This window comes from Vidua macroura, chromosome 4, assembly GCF_024509145.1.
Source record: "Vidua macroura isolate BioBank_ID:100142 chromosome 4, ASM2450914v1, whole genome shotgun sequence".
In the NCBI taxonomy this organism is placed as follows: domain Eukaryota; kingdom Metazoa; phylum Chordata; class Aves; order Passeriformes; family Viduidae; genus Vidua; species Vidua macroura.
Window position 1 is genome coordinate 2,156,102 of NC_071574.1, and position 18,226 is coordinate 2,174,327.

Genomic DNA, 18,226 nt, shown 5'->3' on the forward strand with positions numbered 1-18,226 from the left:
AAAGGAGAAAGCAGCAAATGCTGATAAATCTGATAAAGTCACATGAAGGCCAGGCTGCACTTCCCTATCCAGGGTTGCACTTCAGAGTGCTGTCCATCCTGGAAGAAACCCTTCTATTTTTAGGGCTGCTCCTTCAGTGTGGACAAACCACGCTGTTACATGATGAGACACGGCAGCAAAAGCATCTCCTTCACAAACCCACAGCTCTCTGTACAACAATCCTGAGTCCTCCTGATGCATCAGATTTGCATTTCACAATTTAACCAGTTCAATCATGAAGCACCCAACCCCTTCAGAGCGGGTCACATTGCCAGGACAAGAATTTGCATCATCTGAAACCAGCCTGGACCAGTCTGCCAGCTTCCTCTGAGGGCAGAGGGCCGAGGAGGAGAAGCGAACCTCTCCCAGCACCGGTTCTTCACTCCCCCACGAGGCAGGTCCAGCTCACCTTCTCCCCTTTGAGGAAAGTGATGCGAGACTCCTCTGCATCCCTCCTCTCCGTGAAGTCCTCCATGACCTGTGCTGTCTGGCTCCGGGTGTAGCACCTGACGGAGGACTCGTAGCTCAGGTCCCCTGTGCGGAAGATGGGGATGTGCAGGGTCCCCTCCTTCTCCTTGGCCGTGTAGGTGTCCTTGGTGAACTGCATGCTGGGCACTGCAGGGGGGCAGAAACGGAGCCAAGCAGTGCTGGGGATGCTCAGGGAGCCAAGGGGCCGGAAGGGAGCAGACACAGCTGCCAGGGATAACTTACCGTCTTGGAAGATGTCATTAATGGCCACGATGGCTTGGAATGGCTTCGCCAGCTCGGCTCCGTGGGGAGAGCTGAGGTAAACAACAAATGTCTCCAGCCCTTCTATCACTGGGTACTGAGCATCATCCAGGATTGTCAGGGGGCAGAACTGGGAGGAAAGTGGAATTCCTGCTGTTAGACGTACAAAACTTTCATCCTTCCCAGCACTCTCATTTGGGCGTCTAGTGTAAAGCCATTATGTTATTATGTTTTCTGAATCCATTAATCAATGTAGAGAATGTTCTACATAAACCCAGCGCATCATTTCAGAGAACAGGCAGCCATCCTTGTCCTGGAAGAGGTGGCATGACCAAAATCTCTCCTGGCTGGAGAGCTGATGGGACAGGAGTCTCTGCCTAGCAGAATCATTAACAGTTCTCAGGTGGCCCTGAGAGGATTTTCAAAACAAATGGCAGATATGCAGAGAAACACAAGACAAGTGTCACCAGGCAAAGCAGACTCAGCAGGAGTCCAAGTGGCTCCTCACCTCTTCTGTCTTGCCTGGCCTGAACTCTATTTTCCTGGAGCTGGGGACATAATCAACTCCCGGGCTGGCTGAGGGCGGGTCTGATGTCCGAGTGGCACACCACACCGACATGGGCGTGGAGAGGTCAGGTCCCTGCCGGAGCACTGGGATCTCAATGTGTCCTGCAGCACCAAACGCACATGAGAGAGAATAAACTGAGAGAGCAGCCATGTTGCACAAACCCACCTCCTTCCCTTCGGCACTGCTCCTGCCCCCCCAGCCTCCCCCTGGGCACAGAGAGAACCACAGAGCCCCTCTGCAGCTCATCTTTGAAGTTCTGCTGTGCCCTGAATCGCTCTTCGTGGTGAAAGCTTCTACAAGGGAGCATCCCAACACAGCTCCCTGCTCCTCACCCGCAGCCTCGCTGACAGTAAAGGTGGCATTCCCCAGGAACACCGTGGAGGCGTCGTTGGGACCGGCGATGACCACGTTGGCTGAAGCCCGGCTGCCAAGGCGGGCGTTGGCCGAGGCGTCGGCCAGCACCACCTCAAACTCCTCTTCCTCTTCGTATTCGCTGTCATCGATCAGAGTGACATCGCAGGTCACCACGGTGACACCCGGCCCCAAAATGAGGCGGTTCTCATCCGACAGCCCCCGGGACTTGAAGTCAGAGCCGGATTCCAGCATGTAAAGGCTGCTGCCCCTGGCTGATTTGGGGACGGTGTAGCAGATGGCAGACACAGTGCTGCTGGCATCCCCTAGGAAGCAACAGGAAAACTCCACAGTTCTGGGGAAACACGTTTCATCTACTTGGTGGAGACACTGTTCACTGAAATAATAAAGCAGCACTTGGAAAAGAGGATGAGGAATGAAATGCTGAACTTGCATAGCAGCTGGCTTAGACATGACTTCCAGGCATGCTCCTAATCCACACTCAGGAAACCGGTGGCACTTGCCTGTTAAAGAACACACAGCCCACTGACAGGGCCCACATAAAACACTGTCTAGATCACAGAGAAGCAGCAAACAAATACAAAGCTCCTGCTTGTGCCAGGAGTTGAAACAAATCCAAACCAAGAAGCTTTAACAGCAGAGAGAGGAAAGGTTAAAAAAATAAACAATGCTGCCCCGTGCGTTGCTTGCCATTGCAGTTGTGCCGCAGAAGCTCTTCCAAAACATCAGAGAAGGCCCCAAAACCATAAGCAGGCAAAGCCCAGGGGTTCCCCCTCTGCACTTGTCCCTCCCACGGGACTCAGCACGTCGTGCTGCCCGCCTCACCCACCCTTCCTTTGCACGGGAGCCGAGAGGAAGCCGGCGCTCTCGCTGACGTGGAACGTGCTCCTGTCGAACTGCAGCGTTGGCTCGTCCTCGGGATCCGCGATGGTGACGGTGGCACGGGTGACGTTGCCCAGCAGGGCGTAGGCCGGCATGCTGAGCTCCACGGAAAAGCTCTCCGTGCCCTCGAACACGTCGTCGTCGTTGATGGCGATGGTGCAGGCCTTGGTGTCCTCCCGCTCCTCGAACTGCACCTGGAAGGCAGCAAGCGGGCTGCTGTCCTAGGACTGCAGTCAGGAGCTCCCCCATCCTTCCTGTCTCACCCTGCTCTGAGGTGCTCCCAACAGCAAATAACCCGCCTGACTTTACTAATAGAATACACCCTCCTTGGTGTTTTTGTCACTTCTCATCCATTCTTTCCTCCAGGCTTCGTGGCAGGCACGGTCAGGCCGTCCCTTTGCTGTGTGCCCACCCACCTGCCCCGCATACTCCACGTAGTCCTGCTCTCCGGGCCGTGATGCAGATCCAGCGGTGGCTGTTCCCTGCTCGGTGCGGCACAGGATGATGCTGTACTGGTTGAGGTTCCCCACCCGCCTCACGGTGACGCTCACGGAGCCAGCGCTCTCCCGGACCTTGTAGCTGGAAAGGGATCAAGCACGCACAAAGACCAGGCTGGGGAGCCAATCCCGCGTCTTTGTGTGACACTGAGCACCACGTGCTCAGGGTGAGTGCGGCCTCCGTGGAAAATCCAAGGCACAAAAAATCCAGGCGGCTGCTTCGTGGTTCAGCCTGGCAGGCCCCTCTCTTCACTGGCAGAATTTCCCTCCCACACTGTAGGGAGCTCAGGTAAAGAGCCCAGCTCCCAGCCAAGTGCTGTGACCCTTCTGGCGCTTACCTGGTGTGAGTAAAGCTGAGGAGGGACCACTGGATGTGGAAGACATTGCCACTGACCACGTTGGGTTTGCCGTCCTTCACCAGGAACTGGAAGCTGTCCGCGGTTTCCTGAACCTTCTCCTCGTGCATCACGTACCGAACGAGGCCCCGGTTCACATCCTCTGCCAGGAGGGAACCTCCAGTGAGTCGACACAGGAATCCAAAGGCAGCTTTGTAGATGAGCAGCGTGGGTCTGCACGGCCGCAGGGATCGGGGATCCCAGTGGCACAGGAAGCAGTTACCCCCTCGGCTCCCCTTCCCCCAGCCCTGCAAGAGTGACCTTCCCCCACACTGCTGGCTCTGCACAGCTGGCTACACCTCTGCCAGACTGTGATGATCAGATGCGCTTGCAAGATCTACAGCCCCTCTTCATTGCCCCAAGTCACATCTCCAGCTCTAACAAGCCTGGAGAACCTGGGACAACCTACAGGACACAGGTTGGTATGTCTAAAAATTACAGGATTTCTGCAACTGACAGCAAAGTTCAATGCTTATTTTCCACAGGCGTTGGAGATCTGCCCTTTGTCTTCTCACCTCCCACCTATTTTTTCCTCATTTTAACAAACTGAATCAACTGATGGAAAAAAGCAGCAGGGCACAGCCCAGCTCCATACCCTGTGTAAAGGTGGTCACAGTTGTCCCTGGCTTCAGCTTGTTCTCCACATGACCATTTCTGGGAGCGGTTGTTATCTCATAGATCAGCTGTTTGTCATCTGTGTCAGGATCTGTCGTCAGTAATTCCTTCTTAGTGATGAGATTGGTGGCCTGGATTAAAGCCAAACCAAGGGAGTAAATCTGAAGCTCCAGCAGTGCAAGTCTGATTGACTGTTCATTCAAAAAGCCCAGCCATCCCCCTGTCAAAACAGCTCTCCATGAGGGAAAATCTAGGGATGTGAAAGTACAGAGCAGCATTGAGCAGAGATATCCCACAACTTGTTTGACAGCACAAGAAGGATTCAAATTTTGCCTCACATCTGGTTAGTTTAATTAAAAAGACAAATGTGGCTCAAAGAAAAGCAAATTCCAAAGCAGCTGCCCAGCCTTATTTAGCTGGGGTTAAAAGCTAGGACAAATCTTTGGGTGTCACTTAGACACCTCTATTCCGTGAGCTGTGCTGATGCTCAGGTGAGGCCCTGCTTGGCAAAAAAACATCTGCAGACAGCCTCAGATTGAAGGACTCACTCAAGACTGTTCACACAGCTCTGCTGAGCCTCCATGAGAGCCTCTTTCAAATGCCCTCACAGGGATCCGATTGAGTTCCACCACACTTTGCTTTCTCTTCAAAAACAAAATGTTTTTAACAGCAGGAGAAAGAGAGAAAATTGAGCTGCTCGAGGCTGCAGGAGTGCTTTTCCTGAAGTGAGGAGTTTGAGCTGAGATAGCCGTTCCTTAATACAAGTTCTTACTACAGCATCTTCCACTCATTTTTTTTCTGGGAAGAAACAAAGTGTTTCTTTACAGTTAATGCTGGCTCCTCAACAACAGGTCAAGAGTTTCCTGGGGCTCTGTCTGGACTTCAGCATAACAAAGGCATGGTACAGGAAGAAATTCCTGCACCATATCCTTGGAAAGCCATATATCTCTGCCATGGCTGCTGCAGCACATCATCAAGCCATCTCCACCATCAGCAAAGCTAAAAATGTACCCTGGGGTGGCTATTCTCCCTCACAAAGACAGAATTGCTGAAGGATGAGGATGTTTTCCTGAGAAGCCCCTTCTCCTGGAGCAGCCTGAGAAGCAGCCCAGGTCGAGGCCAGGCAGGTGTTACCTTGCCATCTGTGTACTCCAACCACTGCAGGCCCAGGTTGGTGACAACCCTGGGTGTCCCATCGTCCACAGGGAGGATGTCCACCTGGAAGCGCTGCGGTGCTGCGGTCACCACCTGACAACAGTTCAGAGAGCTGGGGGTTACTCTGGGAGTCAGAGCCTCACCCACCACGTTACCAGCTCGGCTCCCTTCGGCTCTGCTGCATTCCAGGTCCTGGGGCGAGTTTGCACACCCAGAGGGCAGGGAGGGGAAGGAGCAAAGGCATCACACAACGGGAGAACGCTCAGCCCTCGCCTTCAGTGCAGCCACAGCAGCTCAGCCCCCCCTGCCCTGAGAGGAGGCAGCTCCCTATGGGCTCACAAGGCCCCCTGCCATCCCTTCTCCCCCCTGACCTTCCTCCCGCCCTCCTGCACCACGAAGAGGGGGTTGGTGCCGTCGGACACGGTGAAGGTGAAGCGGTCCCTGAGCACGCCGCCGCCGCCGTGGCTGTAGCTGATGAGGTTCTGGTAGATGTCACCCATGGTGAAGGTGCTGGCCTGGAGGGGACGCTGCCCGCGGCCGCCGCGCTCGATCAGCCCGTGCCGGGGCGGCTGCACCACCCTGAACGTGATGGACTCCACCTGTGCCCAGACAGGGAGGGGCAAAGCTGGGGACACCGCCTCAGGGCCAGGCCAGCACATTCCTGGTTCCCCCTGAGCCCTGCCCCGTCCTTATCCCTCTCCCTACAAAGCAAGGCACATCCCACCGATCGTGGTCTGAGGCAGCTCCCACCCCTGTGACAGCGCCATGAACACAAGAGCAGCCCCCAGCCCTGCAGCCGTTGTGGGCAATGTGTCCCTTTTGCCAACTTCTGCCAGAGCGGAAGCAGCAAAAACCTTTGGGGCAGGATTTTGGCTCAGGCAGCCAGATCTCTTGCTGCAGGGAAAGTAGCAGTGAGGTAGAGCCACTATTAGACAGCTCAGCCTCTGGCCAGACCCAGCCAAGAAGAGGAAGTGCCATTTTCATCCATGCTAAGCATAAACTCAGTGTCAAGGCTGTAAGTCTTTAAACACAAGTCCGTTTTCCCAACAGCCCAGATGTGTAGCAGAAGAGGGGAGGGAGGAGGCCGGGGGTGGGTCCTGCCTTACCTCTGTGTCAGCATCTGTTGCTTTGAGCTCAAACTCGGTGATGGTTTTTCTCACCCCTTCCTGAACTGTCATCCCAAAAATCTGCACCACGGGTAAGGAGTCATCCACGGGGTTTATGGTGATGTCAAATGTCTGGCTCACCTGGGACAGGAGGAAAAGCCTCTCTTGATGAATTCAGCCTTCCAAGAATGCGACTTCATCGCAAGAGCACAGCCATCCCCAGTTTGGGTCACTTCAGCCTTGTCTGGCGAGTAAATCTGAGCTGCTAAGCCCAGATCACATGAACGTGACCTTCTTTATCCCTCCCCACTAGTTAATTCTCCCTCTTTCTGTGATATTTATGGACATGCACTCTCCCTCCCTCTCTCAGTCTGTGTTGCCCCTCTCCCTCTATGTGCAGCTCTGCCTTTTCTCTTTCAGAAAGCAGCAAAAAGGCATTTCTCCAGGGCCTGACTGTCGTCACTGCGCCGTCAGTGCACTGGATCAAAGCTGAGCTCCGGGAGCAGCTGGCAAGCAGCTGCAAGCCAGGCACTCAGCTCTTGGAGAGCCAGTCCCACCAGGCCACATGGCAGGTGGCTCCCTGCTCCCTGCACAGGGCTTGCTCCCTGCCCTGAGGGATGTGGGGAATCTCACAGCAGGAGGAGGAGGAGGCTGGGACTGACCTCGTTTGTCCCGTCAGACACAGAGAAGGTGAAGGCGTCCCTGTGCTTTTCCGTGTCACTGGTGTGGATGTACTGGATGCTGCCAGAGGCCAGGTCTGCCTGGCTGAAGGAACTAATTCTTGTCCCTGGGGAACAAACAACAGGGGGGAAATGTGCAACAGAAAGAGCAAGGCAGGTAAAAACTACAGGAAGCAGGACATATTCAGCCATAAGGACTCAGTTTTGGCTGGTTCTGATCTAAGTCAGGCTGCCTGACATGAACCTCAGCGGAGCCAGGGGTTTAGCTGGCACAGAGCCTCCTAAAATCTCCTTCTCCAAAAGAAGTCCAGGCTTCTTTTGACCTCATCCTGTTGGGAGTGGGCCTCCTGGGGCAGAGGGGGAGAGAAGCTGGGAGAAAAATGGTCCATGTAACACTTGGATTGTCACTGCTGGGCAGGACTAACCCATCCAAGGCATCACTGAGGATGAGATAAAGGCCTCCTGACCTCACTGCTGTTTTCCAAAATGCCTTCCAAGTGTCTGTTCTCTCTGCCCCTCCTTGTACCCCTGCATTTCGTACACAGTCCCTTTTTCAGCACTGATTTATACCGACATCTTTACAGGCCATTGGGTGTGACAGAGCCACAGAAAGGTACCTGACAAGCATTTTAAAAAGCGCTTGAGCTTTTTAAATCTCGTTGCAGTGTTCAACAGTTTTACTGCTGTTGTCAACAACCACCCTGACAAGAAGTTTGCCACCAATATATCACACTAAATGGCTGCTGACAAGTGCTGGCCACACTACAAAAGACACTAGGATCTGATTTAAATAAATGAGCCAAAATGGAATGATCAGCTAATATTTCTTCAGAGCACATCAGCTGTAAAGGTTTGGGTTCTCTTTTGAACATTTCACTACTCTCTTCTTAGGTTTAGGTCATTTAAATCATGATTACAAGTACTTCTCAGTCCGTGACTCTGTACCCTTATTAGTCCCTCACAGACATGAAAAAGCACAGAAATCAGAATCATCATCAGATTTTAAATAACAGGAGGAATAAAGTCCTTAGTTCAAGTCTCCAAAGTACAAGATTCACTGGTTAGTTTGCAATTTAGACAAAAACAGTGCATGTTTGTCATTTACTCTCAGCAATGAGTTATTATAGTTATATATAGTTATTATAACTCATTTATTATTCCTGCCCTTTCAACACATTTTTGCTGAGAAGATGAGGCAAACCACACACTCAAACTGAGCTGTAGAGGGACTGTCTGCATCTTGAAAACACAGAGCAGATATTTCCACTTTAATCTCATGTTAATGAGAAATCTAAAGTTAAGAAGAAATATAATCTTAGATGAGTATAATAAAATCAGAAGAGTGTATAATGTGACACCACAGATTGAGATTAATTCATCAGAGAGAGGCAGCACACTCACACTGTCAGCAGGCATGAAAGGCAGCTCTGAAATTCAGATCACATGTGCAGGACAAGTCATCTGTTCACCAAGATGGGCTGTTTCCAAGGACATTAAGGGATGGATGGATTCTTTGGGGCACTGTGCTGTTCACAGCAAAGGCCAAGCGTTTTCCTGCCATGCAGAAGCAGCAGTAGGGCCATAGACTCACATAAATCCTCAGCTGGATTACTGGGCTGCTCTGCTTCCACTCACCTTATTCCCCCAGCCCTCTGGGCTAACGGCCCTTTGATTTCTAACAGGAATGGGAATTCCGTGCTGCTGCCTCTGGACACGTTTTTCCCGTAGTGAAGGCTTAGGGCTCAACAACCTCCAGCGTTTTGCTGCTCCGAGGGCCCAGTACCTCCCTGCTCACCTGGGGAGGCCACGTGCTCCAGATGGCCCAGCTGTGGCTGCCGGGTGACCTTGTACTGCAGCTGGGAGGCCTCGCTGTCCTGGTCGGTGGCTGAGAGCTGGAGGGTTGTGATGGCCTTCGCCGAGTTCTCATCCAACACCAGCCCCTTGTTGGTGATGATGGAGGGGGCAAATCTGTCCTCTGGAAGGGTTAAACACAAAGCTGTGTTAGGAGACAGTCACACTCCTTCCCTCGGGTACCTATGCTCAACCAGAAGACAACACATGCACAAACATTTTGATAATTCCAAAACAGGAACTTTGGGCCATCCCATTAATCAGGGATGGTAACATTATGATGTCCTAAAGACAATCTAAACAGCATGAGGACATTAAAGGGGACTTTTTCTACCTTTTCAGTGAGTTTGTCAGAAGCCAAAGAATGAGCCCTTGCATCTGCAAAATCTCCCCATGCCCCTCACTTGAAAGGCCTTTGAATTGACAGCGCATCAAAACCGCATCTCAAAAATTACATTTTGCCTTGCAGTACATGTGGGATGGGAATCTGTGGGCAGGCCTGAGCTCTGCAGCTAAGAAAACACAACTTCAGCGCTACTTTTTACCTATTACATGGATGTGAAAAACCTGGTCCATCAGTTTGCTGCCATCTGCATCCATCACATCAAAGGTGAAGGGGAAGTTTCCACCGGGATCCCCTTTCCCGTGGTTGTACACCACGTGCCCTGGGGAGAGGGAGAGCAGAAAAGAGATGCTTTGTTACAGGCTGCAGCATTTAATTGTTAGTTTGGAAGCAAGCTGGCACCATCAGCTGAGGCACTCTGGGGCTTGACAGAGCTCCTGGATTTCGGTTTCATGATACATGGTTCTGCTTTAACTTAACAACCTGCGCTTACTTCTTTCCCTCTCCTTTCCTGACTCTAGCTCATCACCCCCCTCTCATAAAGATCACAGAGTCATGGAATATCTCAAACTGGAAGTGACCCATAAGGATCATCAGATCCAGCTCCCTGCTCCTCACAGGACTACCTTAAACCAGCCTTGGTTTATATACTTGCTGTGACTACCTAAAATCCAGCACTCTCACCTTTGTTTATATCAGCCTGGGTGAAACTTCTCAGGGGTCCTTTGGCAGAGATCTGGACTGGACTATCAGCTGTGGTCAGCTGCAGCTGGCCCCTGCTGGGGTCCCTCCTCAGGACAAATGTGATGGCCGTGTCCCCTGAATGTCCAGCTGCTGCTTTCAGGTGCTGAGCTGTGAGCCGAGCTGCAGAGCCTGCCCCAGGGAAAGCAAACCCACAGTCAGCTTCAGCCAGCGCGGCCAAGCGACTGCTTTAGGCTGGCCCATCCAGCAGCACCCAGCAGTGCCGCTCTCATCCCCGTCCCCGTACCAGCCGGGAGCTGCAGGTCCCTGTTGACAGCTACAGTGGGTGGCTGCTTCCTCGGCAGCTCCACGGAGAATTCCAGCCTCCCTGCCTGCGTGTGGAGCCCGTCCGTGAGGGAGAAGCCGAACTCGTCCGTCTGTGCCGCGGCCCCGCTCCGAGTGTAAACGATCAGCTCGTCCAGGACGTCCTGGTAGGTGAAGGAGGAGCCCCTGGACAGCACCCGGCCCTGCTCCGGGGCCTCTGCTGCGCTCTGCCTTCTGCGGAGCTGGCCTGGCAAACCACACAGGGATCAGCACAGCCTGCTGGGGACAGAGCCTTCCTTCACCTGACACCCTGCCCGGTGTGGGCACTGCAGGGAGATGCCACCTGCCAGCAGGGACTGGGGGAACACGGCAGGGAACTCCCCAGGGGAACACCTGCACTGCCCCTTCTGCTCTGCAGCAAAGAGCGAAGGACAGCTCGCCAAGAGCAGGGCTGTCCTCAAGCACAGTCCTGGTCCAAATTGTGCTTTATCCCACAGACCAGGCTCCCCTCTCACACACAGACAGACAGACAGACGCCCTGTCCCTCAGCCCCCGGCCTGTCAGGACGTACCATGCTCAGGACTTTGGCTGACCACGATGACCAGCTCGCTGCTCTGGGTGTCCAAGTCCTGCAGGCTGAGGGAGGCGTTGGTAACAACCACGGCTGAGCCCTCCTGCACCCGCACAGGCTCCAGCACCATCCGGGGGGGCTCGTCGTTCTGCCGCTGCACAAAGGCACACAGCCAGAAAAAGGAACATGAACACAGGGAAAGACCCACCTGAATGAAACACAAGCTCTGTGCTGGCATCACCAGTCCCTCCAAATCTGTCCGGCCCTATGGCTGCTTCCAAGAGAGAGGAGACACCAGAGCAGTAAGCCCTGGGGAAGAGGCTACAATGCACAACTGTCCTTGGGCATCGCAGGTAAAATATGTACCTGTGCTAGGGGAAGTGATCTTCCTTTAATCCCCCTTCCCCCATACTAAAAAGGAAGGAGTAAAGCCTTGAAAAGTGTTTGTGTGAAAGGAGAGGGCTCTGGCAGCCGGCATACCTGGATTGTGATGTTGATGCTCTGCACCTCTGACTGGCTGAAGCCGTCACTCACATAGAAGCTGAAAACATCACTTGTAGGCTCAATGCTTTCATGGACACTCTGGAAGTAGTAAATGCTCTTCTCCAGGACATCTTGAAGGGAAAAGGATGCGTCTGTGGTCCCCACAAACTCACTCTGCGGGCCAAAGCTCTCGCCTGCAAACCAGAATATCACTGGTGAAAGGATGCTCAGGTGGCTGATAAACTCAACATAAAGCCAGCAGGATGAGGGGAAGAAAGGCACATTGTGAAGGCTGAAGAAGCGGGGGATGCAGGGATCCTTTCTACAACTCATCTTCTCACATATTGTGGCTTTTGAGGGAGGCAACATCTGCTGTGCTGGAGTGGGCACCGGGGAAGCTACAGTTTTAGATGCAGTACAAGCTGTCCCCTCCATGATAGGACAGATGTGATCCTGTTAGGAGCACAAACCAGCCAGGAGGAAGAAGAGAGAGCCCAGCAGTTTACCTGTCCTGGTGTTCTCGATGTAGCCATACACAGGCAGAGTGACCACGGTGACCCTCAGGTCCTCCTTGGCAGCAGTATCATAGTCAGCAGTGAAGTGGTGATGAGCCAGCAGCGGGACCCTGCCCCCCTCATCCACCTGGGAAGCAACAGCAGACAACACAAATCCTTAGTGAACAAGGCTGCCTCCATGGAGGAGGCTTGCCCGGGCTCTGGAGTGCTGTCCCACCCTCCCCTAGGTCTGTTTATCAGGAATTCGGCAGGGAGGTGAGGATGGGATGGGAAGAACAAAGCCTGCCTGGCCTCCAAGAGGAGCCTGTGAGTTCTTTATCAGGGCAGGAAGGGAACTGGCAGAGTCATGGTGACCTCTCAGAAGGCAAGACCCGCATTTCTTGTTGTAGAGAGCCTTTTGAAGGCAAGGGAGGGGGAATGCACAGCTGGAAAGAAGGGAGGTAACTTCCAAAGGCTTTTATAAGGTGTGTGAAATGCTCTGTGTCAGCCCAAAGCATCAGGTGTCTTCACACTTGTCTTCTGCTCATCTCTTACACACATGCTGGTACAATTAGGGATGAAATATTGAGTAGGGATAAATCTGACTCACTCCACTATATCAAGAAGACATCCTAGGGACAAGCAGCTCCTGACTGGAAGAGATAGGAACAGATGAGGTTCGGGGATGCAGATGGACTATCAGCCTCCTCCGGCCTCCAAGTGGTTTGTTCACCCTTTGCGTGGCACAAGTAACACCACGTTGTATTCAGTGACTTCCCCCCAGTCCAGGAAAAACTGCTCAGCTGCTCCCATCTAAGGCACTGCTGTCCCCGTCCCCAGCCACTCACGGTGACGTGGTCAGCGAAGGCGATGAGGGCGGGCAGTGCCGGGGCAGAGGCGATGGTGACGGTGAACATCTGCCTGTCCAGCCGGTTGTTGTCGGCATCCAGCACAGAGAAGTGGAAGATGTCGGTCACGGGCTGATTGCTGGTCTCAAACGTGGTGGAGTAGCTGTGGGATCAGGACACGGGGAGTCAGGGGGCCTCACTGAGCCCCAGGCAGATCCATCCCATCCCTGCAGTTAGAGGTGAGGCAGTCCTCTTGGAAGAGAGGTGGTGCCTCAGTTCCCAACTCTCCTTCACATTCATTCCCTGAATTCTTTTAAGTAGCCCAGAGATCGCTGGGGAAAAGCCCACTGAGCTTTTAACTGGTATGGCTTGAAGGAGAACAGTGCTCTTTGCTACCTGATCCTCTGGCTGTTGATGTCTTCCATGGTGAAATTGTAAACCCTGGAAAGCTCTTCATTGTGGGAGCCTGACATCCTTAGGAGGGTTCCATAGGCTGGCAGAGATATCAACTGGATTCTGATCTCTGAGTCAGGAGAGTTGTTGTCCTAAGTGTGAAGAAACAAACCAAATGAAAACAGGGCAAAATTAGGCATTGCTTTGTTCCACTAAAAATGGAAGGAAGAATAAGTGTTTTATAGAGAATTATACCTGCCTAGCTGGGTCAGACCCACAGATGAATATTAAATGAAGCTGTACTGATGAGGGTCAAGAGGGTTGACATTTTCAAAACATACCATAAAATGCATTTTCATTTTCTCTCAGCTCAGCAAGGCTTTCTCTATGTCATTGTATCATGTTAACACAGTATCCCAGACATAAACCCGATATTTTCATTTTCAAAGTACTTCACAGTGAACTAAAAACTGATTTTGTCTCTTTTCAACCACATTAAGTACAACCACACTGCGACTCAGATGTCATCTTTCTTAGAAGAGTTTTGTTAGGTGGTTGAAAAATAAGACCCAGAGCAGAAATCAACACATCCTGAGCATATGGGTCAGGAGTGAAATCTTCTTTTCCCTATCTGTGCTCTTATTCAGATTAAACCTGAGCATCTCCCTTGTCAGCCTTCCACCTTAAGAGGAGGACAGGACAGATTCCAGACCTGTATCCAGACTGATCCCTTGGAAAAAAAAAAAAATCCCAATCACCTCTCTGACAGCCAGCCTCTCTCAGCTCAGGTCTCTCCAGCCTCACACCTGTACTGCAACCTCTCCTCCCTCAGGAGGTTGCTACATCATCAGCAAGGAGTACAGAGCTTTCTTGGCAATGTCACCAGCAGGGTAACTCTTGCACAGCACACAAGCCCTGGGACCAACTCAAGCTACCAAGCTCTGCAGCATCTTGGGGTTGTTTACTCTTTCCCCCATCCGATTTCCCCAGAAGAAGGTGGGTGAGGGGGCTAAAATTTTCAAGGGATTAACACTTAGCAAATCCACGTGCTTTATTAGCAAGTCTGTTTGACAGAAAAATCTGGGATTAACTAGGTTCTCATGTTTAGCATGGCAGTTCACCTGTTACAGTCAAATGGGGATAGCCTTAAATCCCTGTGGGATGAAAGAGTCTGTTATCCCTTCTTGGCAGCAGCCAAAACTTGAGCTCTCTACCCAGAAGCCACGCTGACAGCAGAGAGGTGTGTGGGGGATAAGGAAATGGGGCCTGGCAGCATTCCCTGGGCTTAGGAACAGATGAAAACCCACCGTGTAAGCGAGGTGCTGTCGGGAGAGGGTCACAGAGCTTTTGCTGGCCACGGTGACAGCCAGCAAGCAGCCCGGGGCCAGCTGCGGGCCGTGGGTGTCCAGCTGGAACACGTCCACCCTCAGCACCGTGGTGACCGTGGTGACACCGTCGGTGACAGAGATTTCCATGCTGTCCTCTGCTGCTGCTGAGCCATCGTGCACGTACTGCAGAGCGTTCCGGGTGACGTCCTCGTAGGTGAAGCTGTCGCCTGCCCAGGGAGGAGACACACGAGTCAGAAAGACTCTGCTCAGAGCAGGAATCCAACTCAAATGACCTTAATCAAGAACTAAACTGGCATTTAATCCCATCATGCCAGGGCTCTAAGTTATGAGGACATTCATTAAGTAGCTGGCACGGCAGAGAAAAAGCTGTGACCTTCCCAGTTCCAGCGACTCCTCCTGATTCTCAAGGAGGGCACCAACCCTCCTTTTCTTCCCAGCTGCTTCCCGAGCTCACAGCTAGATAAGGCTTCCCTATGGATGCATCCTGATCTGCCAGGGGCATCTGTCTCCTCCTGCTCACCTAAACCAGCTAGGCTGATCCCTCTCCTGCACTGAGGGAAACTCTCCACTCACCTGCTCTCATGAGCTCCTGCACATCTGCGCTGTACTTGAGCACAATGCCATGATGGGGAGGTTTCACCAGCTCAAAGAAAAGACCCTCTGGAGCTGTGTCCGTGTCACTTACAGCCAACTGGATCCCTGTGCCAGGGAAAGAGAGCATAGCTTGTGTGAATAGAGCCAAAAAAAACCCCCATCATTCAGTCAGTACAAGAAAAGTAAATAATTCTGGAGCTGCCCTAGCCCGAGAGCTGCGAGTTCCATGGAAATAGTTTGTCCCCTGATGATGCTCAGGCTGTATCAGGGAATTCTCTCCTAGAGTGGCTCTCAAGTGTCCCCCACGCAAGTGAAGCTGGGCCTCCTGGCAGTGAGCTGAGCCCCACACCGTGCCCCCTGCGCCCCACTCACCGATGGTGGCTCTGCCCCCCTGGCTGACCTCCAGGAAGGGAGCTGCGATCTGGAAGACCGGAGGCTGCTGCTCGGCGGCGGAGAGCAGGTGGATGACAAACACCATCTCCGGGCTCGTGTGCTCCCCACCAGACACTAGGCACAGACAGAAACCATGCCTGAGTGCAGGGATGGGTTTGCAGGGGCCCTTCACCTGAGAAATTCACCTGTCTGTACAAAAATCACCATCCCACATCGCTGGCTCATCTCCTGCCTTTGTCTGTGGGCATACACACACACTTCACACAGGCCAAGAGCATTTATCTCTGCCCCTAACTCAGAACACAGACTTCTCCTTGCTGGTGGAAGCCAGAAAGCACACGGAAACAGAAGGATGCGTTAAACAAGCAAGCAGCTTATCTGTGGCAATTTAATTGCAGAAATGTCTCCACGCTGTTTTAAAAAAAAATGAGAGCGTAAAACTCCTTGTTCACACTGGGAGGACAAGAGGAATAAATCAGGCTTTTAGGACTGATTCCAGGCAGCCACTGGAAGAAGATGCCTCTAGCAAGCTGCGGCTCAGCTTCTGTAAAACACTGCTGGGAACCAGACAAATTAATATCCCCCAGGCACGTGCATTCCCAGAAATTCCTCCTGAGCGCCCACAGGTGCGCCTGCAGCAGAACAAAGGCCAAGGAGTAACAGGCAATGGGAAGGGCAAAAGAAGGATGAACGCTGCTCTGGCCAGGAAAGAGCAAGTGGTTGACATACCTGTGAATCGGAAGCTCACGGAGTCCGGGAGACCTGGCGGGACAAACACAAGCACAGAGTGACTGTGGTCAGGACAGGAAAGCATGCCTTGATGTGGACTTGGAGGATTTTGGGGGAAATGTGAAGTGCTGACGTTGGACTGGGCAGAGCCTTTCCTCAGCAAGGAGGAACGCCAGCAGTCCAGCTGGTGTCCCAGCCCTGCAAGGAGCGCTGGGATGCTCACCTGCAAAGGAGAAGGCCATCATCTCCCTGAGGTGAGGCGCAGCGGTCGGCGGACGATAAGCGATCCTGCCATGGTTTATGTCGGCCTGGGTGAAGTACCTGGCTGGGGACAGAGGCCTGTCCCTGTGCTCCACGATACCTGTGGATGCAGAGACACCAGCATTACCAAGAGGGGTTAATTACTCCATCTGATTCCCACAGGTTCATTTGCTTTCCCTGGGTACTTCTTTGTACCACTTCCAGAACAAGTCACACGGATGCAACAGCGTGGACAATGGGCTCTAGGGACAAGAGAAATTAAACAGAGATTCCTCACTTAGGCATTTCTTCACAGAACCTCTCACTTGAGAGGTGGGAAGCAGAAAGCCATGGGACACAACATTCAGTATTATTCAGACAGCAGCAAAAACTGTCTGAGCTCTGCAGCACGTTCCTAAAGAAGCCAAAGAAATGGGGTTAAGGAACAAGGTGTTTAAAAGCTAAGGAAAGAGGCCAAATGGATTAACAGGTGCCTCTGCAGAATGATACTCCGAGGGAAGGAGGAGACGTGCTCAGAAAATGTGGCAATTAGTGCAGCAGCAACAGGCTCACTTGCCTTGCCCAGGAAGGAGAGGCACAGTCACGTTGTACAGGATTTTCTCACTGGGAACCTCCGGGTCTACAAAGGAGAGGTGATGTGGCTCAATCACTGTCACACGGTCCTCCAGCACCTCAATAAACACATCAGACAATGAGCATCAAGGCCAGAGATAGAAGATTCACCCAAAAATGCATTGAAAGAGAATTTGCTTTGCTCTAGTTAAATATAAGACAGTCTTGAAATGTAAAGGCCCAGTTCTTAAACCTAAACCTGACCCCCTGTCCCCTGCAGATGCACAACCTCCACACTCACAGGTGGTCGGGTTTCTCCTTTGGCCTACAGCAATTAAAAAGAGAGAAAGGAAAACCTAGTTTGATCAAGAACTCCCTGAAAGAACATGTAATTCACTGTCTGTGTAGTTTTCTCATATAGTCTGATGTGGCTGGACTGCATTCTCTTTTAAAAGAAAACGACTGAAAATGACTCAGGCCTTTCAGTTGGAATATAGAGGAATCAAAGCTTTCCCTTTTGTTTTAAACCTGCCTAAAATTGCTCTGATCCTTCCGTAACAAGATTATCATGAACCAAAGGCAGGCAGGGCATTAAAGGAATTACAGTGCTGCTTGAAGAGACTTAAGTGCCCAAAACCAGTTAATTTCCACGTGTTCATGAACCTTAATCCTGCAGAATTAACAAATGAAACTGCTCAGCTGGGTATGAAAAGCATCCAGCTCATTTCATAATCTTGAGCAAAATAGGGAGAGAACAAGCTAAATTAAGGATTTGGGCACTTAAATAACCTGCTTTGGAACATGAAAGGTTACCAATATGGGGGAAGCAGGTTAACTTGATTGAAGAAGAACCAATATAGACGTGTCCAGTTTAACAAAAGAGGTCAACTTCCCTTGACCTTTCCCTGCAGCACAAGTCCAAGTCAAGACTAGAGGGATGGGAGGACTCAAAGTATTGTGCTTTCCTCTCAGCTTCAGAAGTCTCATTCTGAAGGAGTCTGAAGACAAATGAACAGAACTCGATCACACTGGGGCAGGGAAGTGCGATTTTCTGACAGAAAGATTTAAGGTTATGTTTCTTCCTCTCTGCCTCCAAGGCCTATTTGTCTCTCCCAAAGGTGGGACTCGCAGGTGGTGAGGTAAAAGGTGTTTTATGGCCCTATTGAATTTTGTGGAGAGTAATTAGCTATAAAACCCAGTGCTGTGTGGCTCTGCCAGACATCTCTCCCATCAATTTTGTCAATAATGACAACAACAAAAAGTCAGGAGCAGGAAGATAAATGGCTCCAAGTAGCAGTCTGACCATGTTTCATTATCACCCA

The 18,226-nt window shown here is 51.9% G+C and overlaps 1 protein-coding gene across 1 annotated transcript in view; it reads right to left on the minus strand.

Annotated features, from left to right (window-relative positions):
- The window catches only part of FRAS1 (Fraser extracellular matrix complex subunit 1), a 105,287-nt gene that overhangs the window by 8,522 nt on the left and 78,539 nt on the right, over positions 1-18,226 (minus strand). Inside the window, exons 32-58 of the mRNA XM_053975540.1 lie at positions 16,909-17,023; positions 16,315-16,452; positions 16,092-16,124; positions 15,342-15,476; positions 14,949-15,074; positions 14,334-14,581; positions 13,030-13,178; positions 12,634-12,796; positions 11,798-11,933; positions 11,289-11,485; positions 10,809-10,962; positions 10,221-10,484; positions 9,917-10,105; positions 9,435-9,554; positions 8,834-9,013; positions 7,021-7,145; positions 6,359-6,499; positions 5,624-5,851; positions 5,232-5,345; positions 4,078-4,228; positions 3,426-3,585; positions 3,007-3,169; positions 2,538-2,784; positions 1,669-2,013; positions 1,277-1,437; positions 751-898; positions 449-654 (exon numbers count right to left, since the gene is read on the minus strand). Coding sequence (XP_053831515.1) covers positions 449-654; positions 751-898; positions 1,277-1,437; positions 1,669-2,013; positions 2,538-2,784; positions 3,007-3,169; positions 3,426-3,585; positions 4,078-4,228; positions 5,232-5,345; positions 5,624-5,851; positions 6,359-6,499; positions 7,021-7,145; positions 8,834-9,013; positions 9,435-9,554; positions 9,917-10,105; positions 10,221-10,484; positions 10,809-10,962; positions 11,289-11,485; positions 11,798-11,933; positions 12,634-12,796; positions 13,030-13,178; positions 14,334-14,581; positions 14,949-15,074; positions 15,342-15,476; positions 16,092-16,124; positions 16,315-16,452; positions 16,909-17,023 — 4,536 coding nt within the window. The remainder of the gene's footprint in view (positions 1-448; positions 655-750; positions 899-1,276; positions 1,438-1,668; positions 2,014-2,537; positions 2,785-3,006; positions 3,170-3,425; positions 3,586-4,077; positions 4,229-5,231; positions 5,346-5,623; positions 5,852-6,358; positions 6,500-7,020; positions 7,146-8,833; positions 9,014-9,434; positions 9,555-9,916; positions 10,106-10,220; positions 10,485-10,808; positions 10,963-11,288; positions 11,486-11,797; positions 11,934-12,633; positions 12,797-13,029; positions 13,179-14,333; positions 14,582-14,948; positions 15,075-15,341; positions 15,477-16,091; positions 16,125-16,314; positions 16,453-16,908; positions 17,024-18,226) is intronic.